Source organism: Brachyistius frenatus, unplaced genomic scaffold (genome assembly GCF_029030835.1).
Source record: "Brachyistius frenatus isolate BFR_SWC_R1_liver_20210118 unplaced genomic scaffold, ASM2903083v1 Contig_18, whole genome shotgun sequence".
Classification (NCBI taxonomy): domain Eukaryota; kingdom Metazoa; phylum Chordata; class Actinopteri; family Embiotocidae; genus Brachyistius; species Brachyistius frenatus.
This window is the reverse complement of record NW_027210617.1, coordinates 4710193-4730585: the sequence shown is the minus strand read 5'-3', so window position 1 is coordinate 4730585 and position 20393 is coordinate 4710193. Positions and strand designations below refer to the sequence as shown.

Below are 20393 nucleotides of genomic sequence, written 5' to 3'. Positions count from 1 at the left end.
CTATGTTCTGGTTCTGTAAGGTAAAGACACAAGTTCTCCTTTTAATTGTAAAAAGACTTTTATTACATTCTTAAATCCACATATAGTATCACCATTGTGCAATAACACTTCACTGTGTTAAAACCTCTTGGGCTTTATATCCATGACATATTATAAATTATTTCATATTAAAATCTATATTGATTTAATAATAATAATTTTAAAATATAATGAAAATATCATAAACAGAAGGATCATGACAAAAGAGAAACTTTTAGGGAGACATCTTTAAAAACGCTCTTTAAAAAAAATAGAATTACATCTCTCCAAGACAAAAAGGACACTAAACTGATGAAAAAAAAAAAAAAAAAACAGTACATAAAAGGATAAAAATTAAGAAACAAAAGATCACAACAAAACCAACACAAGATTCAGAGATTAAAATCCATCTTTTATATATATATATATATATATTTTATTATATCCTATTTATTCTATGACTCAAACTCAAAAAAAAAGTCTTGCAATAATGATATTAGACCGGGGTAAAATCTTTGATACTTCTGTAATCAAACATTCACAAGAACATGTACTGTACACAGTGATCAAGGTTTAAAGGTCTTCTATATTGGTGCAAGGTGTCTTGCTAGCTAAACTAACTGCAGACACTGTAGGACAGAGAGCCCAGCTATCTCCCTGAGTGACTCAAAACGGAAATGTACGTTCAGATCATAAATTCTGCCCCGTGGACAGATTTTAAGCCTGTTAGGTCACAAAGTATACTGAATCATGTCTAACATTCTCAGGCTGGACGCACAAAGTATTCCACTTTGTTACAATCTGTAAGTGCCATCTTGGCTTTTTAGCTGATCTGCAAAGAAGTAGGCTGTGTATTTGGTAAATGACCTTGTAAATAAGATGAATCGTTGTGCTGCGAGGTTAACTGTGCTGGAGTGTTTGTGAAAATATGAACTGTAATAGATGGCAACGAAGACCCAACGTACTGAGAACAATGGGAAAGACTTTATTGCACAATCCCACAATGCCACTGTCTTAAGTACCAAGACAAGGGTAATACCCCCTTCATACTATGTGAGATAATATAGTGAATGGCAAACAGCACTGTCCCAGCAGTGCAAAGCAAGCCTGGCTTAAATATGACATAGAGAAAGACATCCATCATCTGTCATGTGATTGTCTCAAAATGCTTAAGGTAGAACGACAGCAATGATTTCTCCAATTGCAGCTGTTTTCTTCTCATGGCCTCTTTAGGATTCTCGTAGAATGATACTTTCTTTTGTTTTACAGAAATCCAAATATGGCCCCCCTCCACCTTAAAGACAAGGGTTTTCACGGGGACACACCCTCAGGTGTGTGCAAGTGCAACCTGTGCGGGGCTTCCTTCCTGGACGTAACTGCTCTGACACGACATAACAGCAGTCAGAGAGGGACGTCTTCAGTATAAGCAGATCCAGCATTTTACTTTGCTGTTGTCTTCTGTCTAGTTTTAACAGCTTTGAGCATTATATTTTACATTTGTGTAGTAAGCAGTGATGTTCAAATTTTGTCGCCAACTGTTATATTTTTTGAAAAAAGCTCTTTCGCATGAACCCAGGAATATTAACTCAGGGGGGTAGCTGATGGCTCTGTCAACCCTTCGCTGTGCCATGTAGTGTTTAAAGAGGGTGAGGTAGTAAGGAAGTGGGGAAAAAGGAATAGAAGATTGAATTCTCCAATCCGAACACCTTGGTTGCACTCGGCAGCATAATCCGCCAGACCCAGAAGCAGTGAGAGTTGGTGCAGACCGTAAATCCCCTATTACTGATGTCTAAGGAGCTTAAACACCACCATCATCCACCTGTCCACTTTCTATTCCCTGCCCCCTCATCCGACCGTGGAGGCGGTGATGGAGTTGACTTGTCACGTTTCAACGTCCTTTTTCCATTCACAAGTCTCGTGAACTTGCTGCCGTCGCTCAAACCTCGCTCGTGCGGAGGTGGCTGAGGTGCACACGATCCTCCTCGAGAGTGCACGACCCCGCGGCGGCCGGCCTCCCGGCAACCCGGTCATGCGGCTCACCTGCGGCAGGAGGGTGCACCTAGCATGTCCGACCGGTTTCACAGATGGCAGTTTGAGCGTGAACCCGTAAAATCTCGTGCCCAGAGATCCATTTTGGATTGAGAAAGGACTTGTGACTACTAATAACCAGAGTTTCTTCTTTTCTTTTTCTTTTTTTTTTCATCTCAGCAACAATCTTTTTTTAATTTTTTTTTTTTAATCCCAGAACCCCAGAGTGTGGGCAGGCAGTATCTATCCGAGACCTGAGCACAAGCACAACATTACCCTCCTCCTCCTCTTCCTCCTCCTCCTCACTTGGTATGAATTCATAACTGCTCTTCTTTTTTTTTTACACTATTATATAGAAGTTATATATATATATATATATATATATATATATATTATATATAAAAAGGAACATCTGAAAATACTTTCACAACACCTGTGATTCTCTCGCTTTCACTCTCTAAGTGGCATTTGCAAAGGGAAAAGGTATTAGGACTGAGGTCATTGATTACATTAAAACAAATAAAGAGCTCACTTACATCAGTGTCTGAGGGTGTGCTGGTAAAAATACCAACGACAATTTCAGCTTAAGTGCTGTATTTTGTGCTCTGTGTGCAAGAGTTTGTAGGTGCGTGGTGACAGACATGCTGAATGTTTGCCCATGATTCACACTGTTTAAAAACCTTGTCTGCTTGTGAGTTTGATCATGGTCCCTTTCAACAGTTTGTTCATTTGTTACAGAACTGCAAAATACGGGTGCTACCGAAAATACTGATTGAAACAATTAACTGTAGATAGACAACCGAAACAGGCATCATTACTGCAAATCTCCACAAAGTGGGTGAGGACTTTAAGTATGTACATTCTATATCAAGCCTAGGGCTGTGCTGACGGGCTAAGGGAAGAGGGGGTACATTCAACAATAGCTTACAGGAAATGCGAGAACGATGAAAGTCAAATTTATATTAGAAAGGAATTCAACTTAATAAGCGGTTTAAGGTCTTCTTATAGAAAAATATTTTTGAGAATACAAATGATGTAGGCTACTCTTTAATCGTCTCCCTAAAAAGGAAGTCATAAGCACTGATTACCCAGCAGCAGTTCCTGTAGTGTTAAGTTGAAAGGACCGGCTTGCAGGGCAGTGAATGCTACTCCACAGGGTTGGGAGTTCAGAGGTGAGAGGAGTGTGTGCTAAAGTGTAGCGTGCAGGATTGTCATTGAGCTGCTGGTTGGTTTTGCTTCAGCTGGTTGCCACATTTTTGTTTAAACTCCCTCTCCCTACACCTCCATGTCACTGTTTGAATCACGCAATTTAGCAAAACTGCACTAACCCTCTGTGGAGTCTGGGAAGGTGATTTCACTGCCAAAAACCTCCCTATACAGAGGAGGAAAGGTGTATGCCGTTTCAGGGTGAACCAAACGGAAAAAGTCCAGTTTGTCAATGTGGAGGTTGCAAATGGACCTCATGATGGGAAGCTTGGACACCATCTAGAAAGGAAGTTCAGAAAAGGAGAGAGAGAATTAGATTAGAACGAGAGAGAAAGACCAATAAACTTCATATTAACAATATAATATCGGGAGGGCTCTGTACCTTGGCTAGTTTCTCGTCTGATGCTCCTTCTTTTTGTAGACAACGCTGCAGAGCCACATAAACCTTTTCCTGCAACTTCTGGATCCTCTGGACATCTGTCAGCCAGGGTCGGTCTGAAGGAGAAGGCGGGGGACATGATTGTGTCATTAGTATCGTCATCTTCTCAATTTCAATGAGAATCTGGTGAAGTTTGCGGTTAACTAATGTTTAGGGTTTGTTTGACTAAAACAAACTTTTTTAAATTGATTTTCTGCCTTCAAAGAAAACCAATGGTTCAGATTTAACCCATTATGGAGTGAATAAACATCCTGCCAGTGGTAAAAATAGACGGTGACCATGACAACACTGCTAATGTAGATGTGTTTTCTACTGACAATATGGACATTTGAAGTGCTTTAAAACTTGTGAAACCCAGCAGACAAATGTGTTTGTTTTTAGAATATCTGGATAAAGGTAAACTTTATAACCTAATAATGGTTGATAAAAGTTGATTTATGAAGTGAAGAAGCTTTTTGTGCTTCTCTGAAAACATATCTATTCTATATATGGCTGGATAACACAATCTAAAGCTGATAAGAAAACAGGTAAACTCGCTCTCTTAGTAATGTAAGAAAACAGGTTACTCGAAAAACTGTCATTTTTAATTATATCTTAAGGAAGCTATTAGCAAAGATGTATTTTAATCGGATTGATTAAAATTCCATTTGTCTTGGAGGTCAAGCTACATTTTATTTGATTTTCAATTACAATTCAATCACAATTATATTATTTCTTAAGTGCAAACAAATATGTTTTTTTGTTTTTTTTAAACAGTAACAGAAACCTGTGAATAAGCTTTTGAACAATTGAACAGTGCTGGTAAACTTTTAAAGTCTCCACACAAAGAGCTTTTAATGCACTGGATGTATGAATTACCAGTTTGACCAGTTTAGTATGTGAGGAGGTAACTGACTTCGAGGCATTTGATCTCACCTGGTGAGAGCAGCACAGCTGCACTAAAGAGAGCCATCTCTTCCTCGGACATCTGGACACGGCTCAGGCTTTTAGCTAAGTCGAACACCGCGCTCACGAGGTCATCACAGCCTTGGTGGAGGGAGAAGGGGAAAAAACGAACGTTTTACTAAAATAGAAACTACTGACGGTGATGATTGTGACAAAGATGAAACAGTTTGTATGAGAGGAAGGAGATGAGCTGACTCACCGAGAGCTTTGAAAAGCTGAGCAGCGGCAAACTTTCCATCAAAGAGCAACGTGTTGTTGATGGGGTTGTAGGCCCGACACATACGGATCAGAAGAACATCCATGCAGCCTGTTGACACACACAAAAAGAGTCGTTCTAGTAGATGTAATGGTAGCATACACACATTCAAATTGCCGCTGTGCAAAGGATCTCGGAAAACTAATTTGGACGCTAGTGTTAGTTAAATATGTCCCACGACTGTGATTATATAAAGTAGAACATTCTTTGATGACAACATCATTTTTACATCATTTCCTGGAAAAACTATGAATGACAAGGGAGCAGTCAGCCGTTTAACTACAGTAAAGACGGGATTAAAATAATTAAGGTAGACAACGCAGGATGTCATTGAATCACCTGTTCATACAGTTCTCGAACAGAAGGAGCTGTTTTTTCTTTGTTTTGTTTTTTAATCGTTCCACTTTTTCAGTCAGGTTTGACAGATCGTACATGGGTGCGGAAACATTTCACACATCGAACGTAATCACCAAATTAATCTCAATAAACGCCGCGTGAGAAGGACTTGTGAACACGCCCTCGTTGCTTTCAGCTTCATAAGGCGAGGACATAATTAGTCGAAATAAACGCTGCGATCTTAATGTGTTTTCTCTTTGATCTCAGTATAATGAAGTCAGGAGATGCCCTCACTGCGAGACGTAGCTCACACGCAGGCCTCCGTTATATGTCGAGGCGCTTCGCAGCACGATGACGAGAGAGAGCGGCGGAGAAGAAGCCGCGCGGCTAAAACAAAGCCGGCCGTTCTTTCCAAGAACAACTATGCACCTTTTGAAGTCACACTACAAAGCATGTGATGCTGCAACTCTGTGAAGTCAGCTGCCACTTGAGGCGGGGTGGGGGGGGGTATAGTGTTCATGGGGACAGCAGCTAATTCTGTCACAGACAACGTCTGCAGAGCAGTGAACATACAAACAGCATTGGCTGCGCAAAATGTTTAGAACCGAGAACTGACCTGCTTTGAGGAGGATAATCTGATCGTTCTGACAGAGGTCCATGAAGCCAGAGATGTGCTTGGCAAACTCCACCACATACTGGATTGCGTTAGTGATGTGAATGGCACATTGTTGCCACATCACCTCAGCTGACTGAAAGAGAATGAATCAGACAGGAAGACTCAATAAGGGACGCAACACCAAGGACATCACACAAGCTGTATGTCATTGTTCGCTGTTGACTATATGCTTATTTTGACATCAAGAATCATCTAGTAATGGGATCTGATTTCTGCTTAGCTGTCCTGAATTACAGGAGGAGGGGGGCGCTTGATATGATACATCCCTCTTAAAAATGTGGCCTCCGACTTTGACTAGTGAGACAGAAAGGCAAGTCGGAAAACATACGATAAAAAATGTTTGGATTTTAGAATGACAATGTAAAAATGAACTGTGGTAAACTGTTTTCTACAAGTTTACTGTTGATTTTTGTGCAAGGTCTAAAACTGATAACTTTCTGCTGTTAACCTTGTAAAAGATAAAAAACCAGGGTAGGATAAGCCGAGTGACATTTAAAGTTTTATGTTTAAAGATTGCTACGGCTATGAGTTTCACAGATTTACACTTCACAGCGCAGTTTCACAATACAGTTCAGTTAAATCAAACACCCAGGGGCAATTTCCTTTCTCAACCCCACTCTTCAAATGTGTGTACTTTATTTAAGTTTACTGTCATCTGTTTGTCGTACAATGAGTGTCACATTTACCATGGTCTGGTATGAGCGTGTCTCCTCTGGGTTGTATAAGGTCCACGCCATTCTCTTCAGCTCCTCTGTGCTGTACTGGCTTGTCTCAATATGGGACTTCACCACACTCTGGGTTATACGCTCTGAACGGAGAAAAAGAGTCATCTTATTTCTTCTTCCTTTTTTTTTTTTGAAGTTTGCAGTGAGATTCATGATGCGTTTAGGGTAGATTTAAGGTCACAATGCATGTTATGAGTAGGTTACTACTGACCTATCTCAAGCGGGGAGCAGCCCTCGGGTAGCGGGTTGAGTATAGCGTGGGAGAAGAGTCCAGAATCGTGCAACAACTGGTACTCGTGCTTGATGCTGTGATTGCCGTCGACAAAGTCTAAGTTGGTCTGCTCCGGCGAGCTCTGAGAGGACGAGCTGCTTCCTGCACTTCCGCCCAGCATGTCCAGGTTACAGTACTCTCCACCTGCATCCTCTGGGGTCAGCGGGAGGTCAAAAAGCAGGCCCTCCGGCAAAGTGGTAATGTCGTCCAGATCGCTGAGCGTGGCGCTGGAGCCTCTCCTGTAGGCGCGGCCGTGGTCGGCCATGTCACTATTCTCGTCGCGGGCGCCGACTGCTGCACACTCCTGAGACTGCTGGTGTTTCTGCACCTCTGCGTACAGGCTGTCGCGCTGCTTTTTGGACATTCTACCGAACTTGACGGCTGTAACAGAAAAGGGGTAAGACAAAACCTGAAGTGCGGCCGCAGTCAAACAAGGATTACCTAACTTATTCATCGTGATGAGCAAAATGCGGGAGGTGGAAACTCTGAGTTAATTAAATATAGATCGAGTAACTGAACTCACCATCACGGCTCATGCCCAGAGCGAGACACTTCTGCAGCCTGCAGTGCTGACAACGATTGCGATTGGTCCGGTCAATTAGGCAGTTCCTCTGTCTAGAGCAGGAGTACATGGCGTTGTTCTGCTGGCTACGTCGAAAGAAACCCTTCAAACAGAGACAGACACAATGTGAATATGCCTGATGCGATCACAAGCAAAATGCTTTGATTAGACCCGGTAGAATCAATCGGGTGATTACGACACACTGGAAAACATTTTCCACCGTGATGAAGACGACTGACAGCTCACCTTGCAGCCTTCACAGGTGATGACACCATAGTGAATCCCTGATGATTTGTCCCCACAGATTTTACAGGGAATTACCTCTATTTGAGCTGTAGACAAAAAAGAATGGAGAAAAATATGGGTTAACGGGCGCAGACTAATCACGAAAGATCAGTTATTATCAGAAAGATCCTTAGATTATTACAAAAAGGATAAATATGAAAAAAAACAGAGTCCAGAATATGAATAATTAAATACACTTGTATTACATAATGACAGTCAAAAGACTGCAAATTTCTTTCATTTTGCAACATGGTGTTGATGTGACATGATGAGCCAGTTAATCCGGGCATTTTTCCTTTGTGTAAGAATTTACTGCTTTTTCCTGTGTTCCATAATTGAATATTTTCAAGACCTCTGGACTGTCGGTCAAACGAGACATTTAAAGACGGCGTATTGAGCTCTGTGATGAGCCTTTTACCTTTTATTTTCTGACTGCGCTGACAAAACAACAATCCACTAACTGAGAAAATATTCGAGAACTGCATCCGTAAAATAAATGCCCGTTAGCTGCAGTCCTACAATGACAGCGTGATGGAAGTTTGTAACCACTGCAGCGATCACGCCACAAGAAACAAAACAATAACACAAACATATATAGTATGGCAGGTATGTCACAAGTGTAGCATTATGATATAGAAGCGTTTTTTTTTAGCGCCAGTTACGAGCACAGGTACGTTAAACATTTGCTTTTCTGGCTTATCCTGCTGACTGCAGTTATTGCCGGTAAAACACCTCAACCATGTCATCGGAAGTGGGCAGCTTATTACAAGTCAATATTTGCTCCAGACAGCCACGACTTTTAAACTGAACTCAAACCTGCCGACCGTCACCGTGGAGGTGAAACTGGTTGATGCAAGTCGACTTGGACTTTCTTACAATAAACTCATACTCGGACAGCCAAACGTTATCTGACCATTACTGTTGTTGAAATGTAACCGACACTAATAATGAGATCCATTTGTAATAGCGGTACAGGTTTGTCAAGGAAGCAGAGAAGTGTCCAGAACACAAGAGAAACTGTGTATACCTTATACACCTTGTGTTGATTGAGGAAGCCTGAGCCTTCTTACCCAGGAACAGCCTGTTCTTTTCATTATGTTGTTTATCTAAGTAGCTGGGCCTCCTCAAGCCCAGAATAGCAGGTCAATTGCATTAGCTGAGGGCCCGGGGTTATAAAGTTTCACAGCTCTCTCTCCGCACTGTCGCTCCTCCTCCAGGATGAACAAAATGGTAGCAGGTTAACAAAGGCACCCTCCAAAGTCTACTGTTGTAGCCCACAAAATAACTGCAACTGACTGTTACTGTGTAGATGTGTAGATTTGATTTGTCTGGGGCAAACAATGCCCAAACCACCTTTGTTGGGTCACACAGGGTATTAGGTAACCAGTTAATCACAGAAAAGGCTTTTAACAGGTCTTCCCAGCGCTTCAGAAAATTGCTGTTTTCTAAAGGCGCTTTTATAAACTACTCACAACCAACCAATCACATGAGTCACTCTGCGTGGGGAGAGACACACAGCAAAGTTAGTGACTGACATTAACCTGAAAATCTAGTCTGGAGAGAGAAAAAAAAAATTTTTTGTTGACATTTTCATTCTACAAAGACTTTTTTTTTTATTTTTTATGCAGCGCAGGTGACATATTCCAGTATCTTGGTTCGGTTGAATGTGCTGGCCAATGAAAAGCAACTCGGGGATATAAATAAATAAAGGGCAATGGAAAAAAAAAATCCCTCTCTCCTTTGCTCCCTTTATTGCTCCCCCTTCAGAGCCCCCCCCACACACACACACACACACACACACACACACACACACACACACACACACACACACACACACACACACACACACACACACACACACACACACACACACACACACACACACCCGCCTCCCGCCCTTCAGCCTGTTATATAACTGCAGTCTGGCCGCATTCCATGAACACACTCATTCAAAGGTGGTTGTCGTGGCAACAGCGTGACGCTCCTCCCTCACCCTCCCGGCGCTCCCATTGGCCTCTGAGGGAGAGGCTCCGTCTGTGACTGGCTGCCTCACCTGCCAGTCAGCCGAGCTGCAGCAAGTCAAGCCCAACAAGCAGGAGCTGCTGCTCCACTGACACAGTTTCCCATTCAGCAAATAAGGAGGTGCTTGTGGTGGCAGCCTCACAAGGAACACAAATCTGGTTTCTTGCAGGTTTTAAGGTGGAACTCAGTCTTGAAGTAAGGGGAGGGTGGAGCCCTCATTTTACTTTGGATTAAAGAGCAATTCAAGATGCCCCACTGAAACTGGGATAGGCAACCTGCCCTGCTGGAGATTTTACAACTTGTGCAACATCTGGAAATATTTCCAAAAACCTGTAGTACAGTAAGCTGCAGGAGGAGGAGACTAATAGCAGCTCTTAACTTGTTGCAGCACTTCAAGTATTAGAATGAAATTTCAGCTGTGTTCCAGCTCGACCATAAATCTATTTTTACTCTGGTGCAGTTGGCTGCGCAGAGATAACTTCTTCTGCCGGTCCTGGTCTACAAAGGCTGCACAAATCACAACATTGCACTTAAGTGCACACTGGTTAATGTAGATAACGGTGTGTAAAGCAGAAACGGTCCACTGTGCAACTATTACATTTTAGCTATGCTGCAATCGGTTGCAACCCAGCATGGGCCTGAACAAGAGCTCCTTTATTCTCATTCGAATTTATTGAGAGCATGTCCACTAATCTTTGTACCACGACTAAATGTTCTTACAAAACAAAGAAAACACCCCCTCTGTTTGTTTGAATGCCACAAATGCATATGTAAAAGCAAAGGTTTAAACCCAGCTGGCTGCGTGTTGAATTCTATTAGCTCAGCAAATACTGATTTGAAAACAAGCTCACAGTAGCTGTACAACTGAAACAAAACAAAAACCATAACAGACACATGAGAAAAAAGAGTAATTCAATATATTTCATATCTAAAGAGTTTTCCTGTGATAAAATGTGGGAAAATAGTCTCAAACATACTCCTTTGGACCCTCAGAGCAGAAAACAATATCAATAAATAGTAGGTAACTCTAACTACCATTAAATTCAAACAAGTGGTAATTTAGTCTTTTCTGTGTCTTTCAGCCAGTGTGTCAGTCTCTGCCGGTCAGGACTTTCTTCATCGAGCACTATAAACCCTCAGCTAGGGAGACTTCGTCCTCTCATCCCAGCTCATCAAACAGATTCCAAGGTCTTCTTTTACTTTGCGCTTTACATTTACCTGACATGCCGTGGAATTAACTTATATTCGACCGGGCTCCCGGGGCCCGCGTGGGAGGAACGGCGCGTACGGCGCGACATACTATGAGGTTCGGTTACCAACAGAAGGTGTCAGTTATTTTACTAAATACGCAGTCATGTTCCCCCAGAGAGTCCGCCGCTCGCCTTCCGCTTATCTTTCCAACGCAGGGCACCTGTGACGATTTGCCTTTTTCTCTCTTCTTCTCCCGCCGACCTTACCTACACAACGCAGACGGTATAATATGGCCTAACACTAACCTCAAACTGGTTAAAAATGCACTGCAGGTTTAGGAGATTACTCAGCAGATGCAGTAAGAGAGGCGTCAGTGTGCGGTGGGTTCGCCGTAGGGTCCTCCGCCATGCGTTGCACTTCAGCCATCGATCAGTAGAGTTACACTAAATAGAAACACTGTATTACAAAACATGCCTATAAACAGGCACCAGCGTAACTTAACTATAATTGAAATGTCCGGGTATAGACGTTATGTGCGGTACACGCAGTATGTCTGCACACACATTATGTACAGATGAGTCTACTTTTTTTTTTCTTTACTTTTTGCAATTTGACTTTTACAATTTTTTTAAATTTTTTTAAAAATATTTTTAAAATAATCAAACATGTAGATTTATTGTGTTGATATAAAGCTGTTCTACTAAATATTTCCAATGAATGAGGTTTATTATTCGAACAATATAATGGAATACTACTTCCTCACTGTTCTCAAGACTAAATATTCACATGACGTACAGCAGTGCTGCTCCTGCCAAGAAAGCAGGCCTCACACTCTGCGCCTCTGTAATACCGCACCATTGATCAGAAAAGATAAAGTGCATTCACTTGTCCGTGCTCTGTGCGCGCCTCCAAGCCCAAAACCCAAGTGGGCCTCTGCAACACAAGCAAAACCAGACTGAGGAATTCACTCCACAGCATGTCATTTTGCGTGCTGCTCCAAACCGCAGGAACAAATTTAGGACTGAGCCGCAGCGACCACGGTCACCTTGATTTCAAATCTCTTCGTGCCTGTTTCGATGTCGCTATCCTTGTGCACACTTTCGCGCAGATATGGCCAATTAAAATGACACCACGTTAGGATACGGCTGAGCGTAAACAAGTGTTGAAGAATGAAATATTGTGTCCATTACTGTGCTGCAGAATGAACTGCAGTCATAATACATAGATAATGGTAACATTTTTGCCTGCACACCTAACATGCAGGCTGTGCGAAGAGTTAACGCTTTAGATAAGGGGAATGGAATCTTAGCATGCAGTTGTCAGAGAGAAAGGGCACCTTGACACATACTGTAACTTGCTGTGAACTTCCCCAAGGCTGCACACTCAAACAGATAGTGGCTTTGAGGCTGAGCTCAGCACAGCAGTGTCCTTGGAAAGCAGAGAGAAACCTCTCCTTTTCACTGCTACCATGCCTTTGATCCTGGGCAAACTGAGCTCCGGTGCAGTATTATTGTAAGGCTGCAGCACCGTGCACCACCAGTGCACAAAGGCATCACATCTTCATTGAAGTTTGTGCGTTTGATTGCATTGCGTCACACCTGCCTGACCTCTTTATGCAACAAGAACAACCCCTGGTATAACAAGTACGCTGGCATTGTTAACTGCAATCTGTCTATCTAGATATATAAGTCACTCAGGAAAATTAAACCTCTACAATGCCTCTCTTTGTGGGTGACACTGTAGATTATGTGGTATTTTACAAAATCAGACTGACAAGCTGTGCTTGACTGGAGTGATATGCACTCTGGTTGATGTAAGTAACCTAAGCTGGCAGAGGAAGATGAGCTTAACTGATCCCTGCTGTGCTTCACGGTTAAATGTGGGCTTGCTGTGCCCATATCCTGCTTGTCACAGCGGTGCATGATGGTTTGACATAACACAAAATAAATAAAGATATACTGGCAAATTTTACGAAATAAAACACGAATACTAAATAAAAACATGTATATCATTAGATATTTGCTTGTATTTCGTAAATATAATGTTTGTCACTCAAATTCTAAACGAATGTTTTTTTTTGATAAGTAAAAACTCAGCATGATTTTTCAAGCTCACCTCACGTCCACATTAGGTTAAAGAGGAGCATCTCCCTGACAACTGATTTAAATGATCAACATTGCTTCATCAGTAATGACGACAAAACTATGCCCCTCCATGCACACACACGCGCACACACGCACACACTTGCTGTAATCCTCAATGACAGAACTAGGTCAATGGAGCACCTCCTCTCTCTTTCTCTCTGCACCCCCCCCCCCCACACACACACACACACACACACACACACACACACACACACACACACACACACACACACACACACACAGGCCGCCATACTGCTGATTCTAAAAACAAAAACACTCTTTCTGATGAACTAAATATAACAGCAAAACGCAATCAGTTAATCCATGAGCGCATTTAGGTACATGAAAACAAGATGTCGCCTTTAATAGTTACTCAAAATTGTCAGCAGAAAATGTGTCAAACTAATGATTGAGTCACACAAAAGTGATATAAGTTTTATAGTATTGCCTGCAGTACAAAGAAAAAGGCAAATATCTGCGAACACGGAGTACTTTATTCAACGTAAACAATCCCTGCCAACAGATTTTCATGTGGCTTGACATCCCCATGAATCACTCCGCTCACCACCTCCCTTCCCTCTCTCTCTTACATAACTGGAGTCGCTCACAGGCGAAAATAAAAGAGCCTAACTCCAGCTGCTACGCAGTCATCTTTACACAAGCAAACCTAAAATAACTACAGAAAACCCACACATTTTACACAAATAGACCAAACACACTCGAGCTCGGACCAACGCTTATAGAAATCTGTAATTAAAAGAGTTTATTTCTTAATTTTTTTTTCTTTTTTTTTTCCCCCCCGCATATTTAGTTTAAAGACTGCGTAAACACTTTTGAAAGTCTTTAAGCGGACATGTTTAGATTTCACAATATACATAGGAACGTCATTTTATTTCCCTTCTCATGCAATCTGGTATTTTAGTGCAGCGCGCCTGCAGTCGACGCACTTCAGACTTGTTCCAAAAGCACACATTATGCAACCTGAACTCGCAGGGACCGGACGTGTCATAAACACATTGGAGCAAATGTAATTATTCCCACAGACTCACCTCTCATTGCGACGGTGAAGTCTAACCAACTCTTCGGGTCATACAACTCCAGGTGGAAATGAAGCCAAGAAACACCGAGGGCGACGCGCACTTATTCGCTCCAAAACGGAGCAGCTGAAAACTGTCACAACAACGAATCCTCATATGGATTTTCTAACCCTTTCTTCACGCGCGCTGACCTTAAAAAGAAATTTTTAAAAAAAATATTTAAAAAAAATCAACGCCGTGTGACTGTTCTTTACTTGCTCTCAGCTCCTCGCAGTTGTGATTTAAAAAAAAATTTACACCAATAAAATAATAACGCAGCGGCTCCTCCTCTCTGTTCTGTCTTGCTCGGAGTCTCGCTCTAACCTAGTTTCAGCGCGTGGACTACACATGATCCTCAACCAGCGGTCCGCCCGCCTCGTGCCCCGTGAGCTGTACGCGCGCGCCAACCCCCACGCGCTTTAAGGAGGCTCACGCGTGCGTGGGAAAGTGTGGCAGTGTGTCAGTTCAGACCAACACTCACCCAGCGTGGGAACTATTTTATAATAACAAGTGCACATATATTTCCTGCCATATTATTTCCTTTAACTTGTGGCAAGGCTAATATATTTCTTCCCTACTGTTCATCTAAAGCAACTACGATGCGTTTTAGACAAATATCTCAACCCATAAGTGTCCATATAAACCTTTAATAGGCAATAGGCCTACCTTATTAAATTAAAGATTTATATATATATATATAAAAAAAAGAAAAGTTGAAGTGCAATACCACTGAGTTTTTGCATGTTTTCTTACACCGTATCCATAATAATCAACGGAGCACAGTCCCCAACATTGCTATTAGGTTCTTTACTATATGAAATAATATCACTAATTTTCCCATGGTACTATATTTGCAAATGAAATAGCCATATAGGCTCATAGAAGAGAAACTATGTCCTTGTTCAGCTGAATGCTACATTGCATGAAGTCTTGATTACCTCACAGGATTAACAAACACTAATCTTGGTCGGGGAATTACTTGAGAACAGGTTGTTGTGCTGTGTTTTGTTTTACATTTCCTCAACTGTGGAATACTGAAGTTTTAAAGCAGAGGGATAAAATGTATTCATCTCTAAATGTATTGAGCTAAATTAACAACAATGTTTAATGTTCATCTATCTTGTTTATTACTGTTTACCGTGGTACATCTTTATCCCTGTTGTTGTTTCCTTTTGGAGTGGGTGTGTTTACAGGAAAGAGAGCAGAAACACCCTGGAACAGACACAAAACAAAGCCATTAATAACACTGCTGATGAAAATAATTGATTGGCAAGCGTGGGCAAGATGACGAGTGTATCATGTAACTTAGGCACAGTTATGAAATGAGGAGAAGAGAGAGATTATGGTAAGTAGGTTAGTGGAGCAACGCAGAGCTTCCACACCCCTCCCTCTCTTGTCTTTCTGGTGTGCATGCGTGGTGAATCTCCCTCTGTCTTTTTCTATTGTGAACACTTTTATCCTGAATCATATGAGCTCACACAGTCTCTCAGCACCACCTATATTCATGCTTTGTGTTCATAACTCTCTGTATTGTTTCTTAAATGTTTGTTTAACAGGCTATATCTGTTCTTGTGCAACTGCTCAAGACAATAAAGAAACAAAAACACTAGAACATAAATGTAAAGCAATAATGTACTGCTTTTCCTGCATGCATAGTTTAAAAATACAATAGTGGGAAAGGGCTGTAAGAGTGTTTTGCTTCAATATATTCTGCAGCTGTAAACTTCCCCTTCCTCCTATTTAGCTGGTTTTGTCAGTCTGATTGTTTCCTTCCTGATCCTCATCTGTCGTCTCTCTTAGGTTATATTATGTCCTGCAGCATGTCTTTCTGTCGCCATGAAGCAGCCACACATCCATCCTGTGTTTGCCTGCAACGTCACTGACCTCCTGACCCTGAATCTTACGTAACCATGGCAATACCCAAATTAGAACATGGAGCATGGAAAGAAGGAGGCGCTTAGAGCTTCGCATACAGGGATGTAACTCTCAACCAGCTTTCCAGATTAAGGCAGATAGAATGAACGCGCATGGGTCTGTGCTGGTGTGCGCGCAAACTGTGTGTTGGCGTCACACAAATAGAAACCATAGAAACAACTCAAACACCTTTAGGTTGTTGTAATGATGTTCATACATTCAAAAGTGTTTTCTGCACATTTAGAAACGTGGTGCATGAATGCAATGACAATTTAATAGCTCAAACTGGCCTCTGCCCCACACCACATAAAGCCCAGTATACTGAGAGGATTATTTTAGGATCCAGGTTTTGGCTTCCATAATCCTCCTCTCCCTCATCCTGCTAAACCCTGTCCCTTCTCCTCTTTCAAATGCCCACTAATCTCTCTCACTCAGACTCTCTGTGTGGCTGTAATCGGGTTTGTACCTATCTTTCACCTGCACCAGGTTCCCATCAATAGGTCAGTGTGCCAAACGCCAGTCGCTGCTGATGTTGAGCAAATACATTGTTCACTATATGAGTGCCAACTGGTCATTCGTACTTAACTCTTAGTATAGTTGATGGAAATGTGAATTCATTTTGTAGCATTTCGTCATGAACTAAAGAAAGAAATCAACATTTTAAACTGATAACGTCAAAAGTCAGAGGGTCACAAAAGTCCTTACAAATTATCCTGAGTGTGACAGGAGAGACATGTGGACAAAAGTGGATAACAAAAACCCTGTTGTTCAGGGAATCATCAGAGTTATCAGGGTTCTCCCTCTGGTGATCATGCATGTGTATTTATGGTAATCAAAGCAGTAGTTTTCGAGATATTTGAGTTTAAAATAAGTGGGGTACTAACCGACAAACAGCTGACAAACCATCTTTAACAAAGCTAGCTGCATGGCCAGCTTGGCTTAAAACTGCAGAGGTGGAGAAGCTCCTCTTCCCTCTGCATAAATGGATTTATAGTCAAATAATCTCATTGAAAATAGCCTTTAAACCGAAAATGCACCGAGGCTGCTGCTTTCCTACAACCTCATCAACCACCACCTACAGCTGGTCTTGTACTTGTGGGAAGGTGAACTAGATGTGACATGTGGAGCATGAGCTAATGAGCTAAACAAACAAATAAGAAGCAAAGCAGGGTGCCCTTCAGTTCACTTTTCACTTGGGCTTTGTCCTCCCTCAGCAGCTGTTGATACCAGAGATGGCTGAATTTATTACCCGTAGGTGCACATTAGCTTCACATCCTGTCATCGCTGTTTATTTTGTCTTGACAGGCAATATTTAAATGATAGGCATCCAATTAAAGCTGACATTTACCATGCTGTATCTGTCCATGCTGCTTCATGCTGTTTGCCCTGGTGTCTGTCGATATTGCTCTGCTTCCAACTAGATTATATTGCATCTAACAATCATGACAGGAAGGTGTGACCGCAGGCATTTACAGACTTGTGACAGGGATTTGAAAAAGGGATAGAGGCATAAACATCAATTTAGACAGCCGAATAGATAACACTGGGACCCAGATGAGATTATGGCACAGATTATGTCTATGAGATAAAAATGGAGTTTTAGAGGAATATTAAATAAGGATGGATCTGGACTAGGGATTGCAGCTGACTAGGACTCGTATTTATCTTCTCAGGATGATATTACGGATCCAAGCTCTTGTATTCATTGTGAAACAGAGGCAACCACAATGCGACTCCAAACAAGATTATGATTGAATCCCTTCATCTCCACAGTCAAATTTGAATTAACCAGCTGTTTTCGTCAGCTATTTTTTTTTAAATTTTTTATTATTATTATTATATACAGGTTTTGTTTTTTTCTGACATTTCCCTTTTGCTAATTAACTGCTAAATTTCAATTTTTATTTTTTTTTTGGTCAAAAACATGTCATTTATTGTCGTGCCACTGTGGATGAGAACAACTCTGCTTTGTCAACATTGCTTAATGTCTGTAAATGTCCCCAAAGACCTTTGTGTGCACAGTGTCTGAGGCCACAACATACCATTCATACAATGAAAAGGCCGGTTTTGTTCCACAATATTTGTTAAATATAATCAATTCTGTTTCTTTACATGTTTTCTTCAAACTGTCCTTTTATGAATTTTCCCTCTAAACCAGTTTTTCAACGCCCACAAAGGAGAAAAGAGACAAATCAGTGCACAAGATCTGGAAAGATATGTCAGCTATACATGCAGCTGGGTCATGGGGTCTCAGAGTAGGTTGTGTGAGAGTGTTTTTGCATGCAGTGTGGAAATTCATTACAAATTGTCAGTGAAAAGGAACGTAAGCATGACCTGAAAAATATAAATCCTAACACCGCATACTTCCAGCGTAAGTAGCATTTCAGCATGTTTTAGCATTACAAAAAGTGTTATAAAAGTACAAGTCATAACAAAGCTTAAGGCTATAAAATGTGTGTTTATTTTGAAATTTTAGGAATTATTTCATATCCGTACAAATTAATAACAAGTAAAACTTTGAATCGTTTGAGCAAGAAAGAAAAGGTAAGACACAGCAAGAGACAAAAAAGAAGGAGAAACAGAGAGAAACACAGATAGAGAAAGCCAAGTCAATGTCCCAACAATCTGAAGATGATACTGAAAGGAGATCTTGCTGTTTCCAGCAGTCGCTTCCATGACAACAGCCTTGCAGGGCCCCCGACCCCATGGCTTGTCTGTAATGAATCATCTGCCCTGAAGGTGAGGTAACACCCACAAAAACACATTTTGTGCATGCAAAGACTCACACACAGGCGCGTGGCAAGACACTTTATATATATATATATATATATATATATACATACACATACGTACATACTGTACATACACACACACACCACCAACTCTGATTACAGGCTTTGAGTCACACCTGGATTTTGCGTGTTTATGTGTGCATGTGAGTCTCAGCATGTATGCCTGTGTTTGTATGTCAAGCTATATACCAGCGACACCACACAGGCATGCTCATATGAATGTGATCCATTTTCACTCAACAGCTGCTCTGGAGAAAGACAAATCTTTAAGTTGTTTCAGGTATGGTTCATTCGAGACACCCACGGTTACCATACAATAAGCATGGGTTAAAACTCTATAAATAGTACAGAATACTTTGTTAGAAATAGAACAGCAATTGTTACATCTGTTTACAGTGCAACCAAATCCATTTGTGTCGTTAATACAAAAAGATCAGTCAGTAATAACATCTGAGTTGATTTCATGCTACGCACAGTGCAAATAATCTTCAACACAAAAGCAGTGGCTTGTTTTGAAATGTCAGTTTTTTATTTATCGCCGTCAGCGCCAACCTCCGTGAAAAAGATGTTGACATTCATGTGACTGCACCACAATTAAAGCCATCCAGTATTTTCCCTTGTAAATGACCAGCAGCAGAAAATTCAAAGAGTGAGCAGTAACCTGATAGCAGTGGGATAACATTACGAGTAACGCTATATTATACAAGTGCTTCATTTTTGTTGAATACACAAACTGTCAAAAGTGTGGACACACCCACCCATTGAAGGAGTTTTCATTCTGTTTTCTATACTTTCAAGAATGTAGAACAATATTGAGGGTGTCAAACTATGAAATAACATATGGGATTTTGTAGTGAGATTTTTTTTTAAACAAAGCAAAACAATTATATATTTTAGCTTTGCACACTCTTCACTCTCTCAACCAGCCTCGCAAAGTCATCATCAGGGGATTTTTCAACCATCTTGATGGAGTTCCCACATATCCTGAGCACTAGTTGACTGCTCTTCAATGTCCGGTGCAAGTTATTCCAAACCATCTCAGTTGGGCCGAAGACAATTTGAAAAGCAAATGATGGTCCCACTCAGTACAAACCAGATATTGCAGCAGAATATTGTGGTTGCCTTCTAAACAAATTGTCAAGAGTGATAGCAGCAAAGCCCTCCAACCCCCAACTCTCACACCATCACACCTGCACCTCTATGCTTGACGGTGTGAACCACACAATGCAAATACCATCTGTTCACCTTGGCGGTGTTTCACAAAGACAAAAATCTTACAGATTTTTGCTGGTTTAAAGTTCATTCCTTGTTTCGTAGTCTCCCTCAGTCATAGTTTTTTGCTACAGCTCACATCACGCAGCCACTTCTGAACAGTTGATAGTGATTTGTGTCTTCTATTTGAAGGATGGGAAAAACTCACTTAGATTCTGATCTCAGGTGCTGTTAATTGGTGATTTTATGAGGCTGGTAAGTCTATGGGACATATTCTTTTCAGCAAAGGACGATC

At 41.4% G+C, this 20393-nt stretch overlaps 1 protein-coding gene across 1 annotated transcript; it reads right to left on the bottom strand.

Annotated features, from left to right (window-relative positions):
* Positions 1–39: 39 nt before the first annotated feature.
* Positions 40–14550, bottom strand: rorca (RAR-related orphan receptor C a). Its single transcript, XM_069695009.1, has 10 exons — positions 14154–14550; positions 7709–7794; positions 7424–7565; positions 6841–7281; positions 6591–6712; positions 5845–5977; positions 4836–4943; positions 4607–4717; positions 3635–3747; positions 40–3531 (listed from the first exon to the last, which is right to left on the bottom strand). The coding sequence occupies exons 1-10, from the start codon at positions 14158–14160 to the stop codon at positions 3370–3372; spliced, it is 1425 nt and encodes a 474-aa protein (XP_069551110.1). The 5' UTR covers positions 14161–14550; the 3' UTR covers positions 40–3369.
* Positions 14551–20393: the final 5843 nt, after the last annotated feature.

Bases quoted from the DNA above. Each gene is read 5' to 3' on its own strand.
- rorca (XM_069695009.1), bottom strand. The intron at 7,566-7,708 runs GTGAGCTGTCAG...CTCTGTTTGAAG, and splicing joins TCACCTGTGAAGGCTGCAAG to GGTTTCTTTCGACGTAGCCA. The intron at 4,718-4,835 runs GTGAGTCAGCTC...CCCTCCACCAAG, and splicing joins TCAGCTTTTCAAAGCTCTCG to GCTGTGATGACCTCGTGAGC.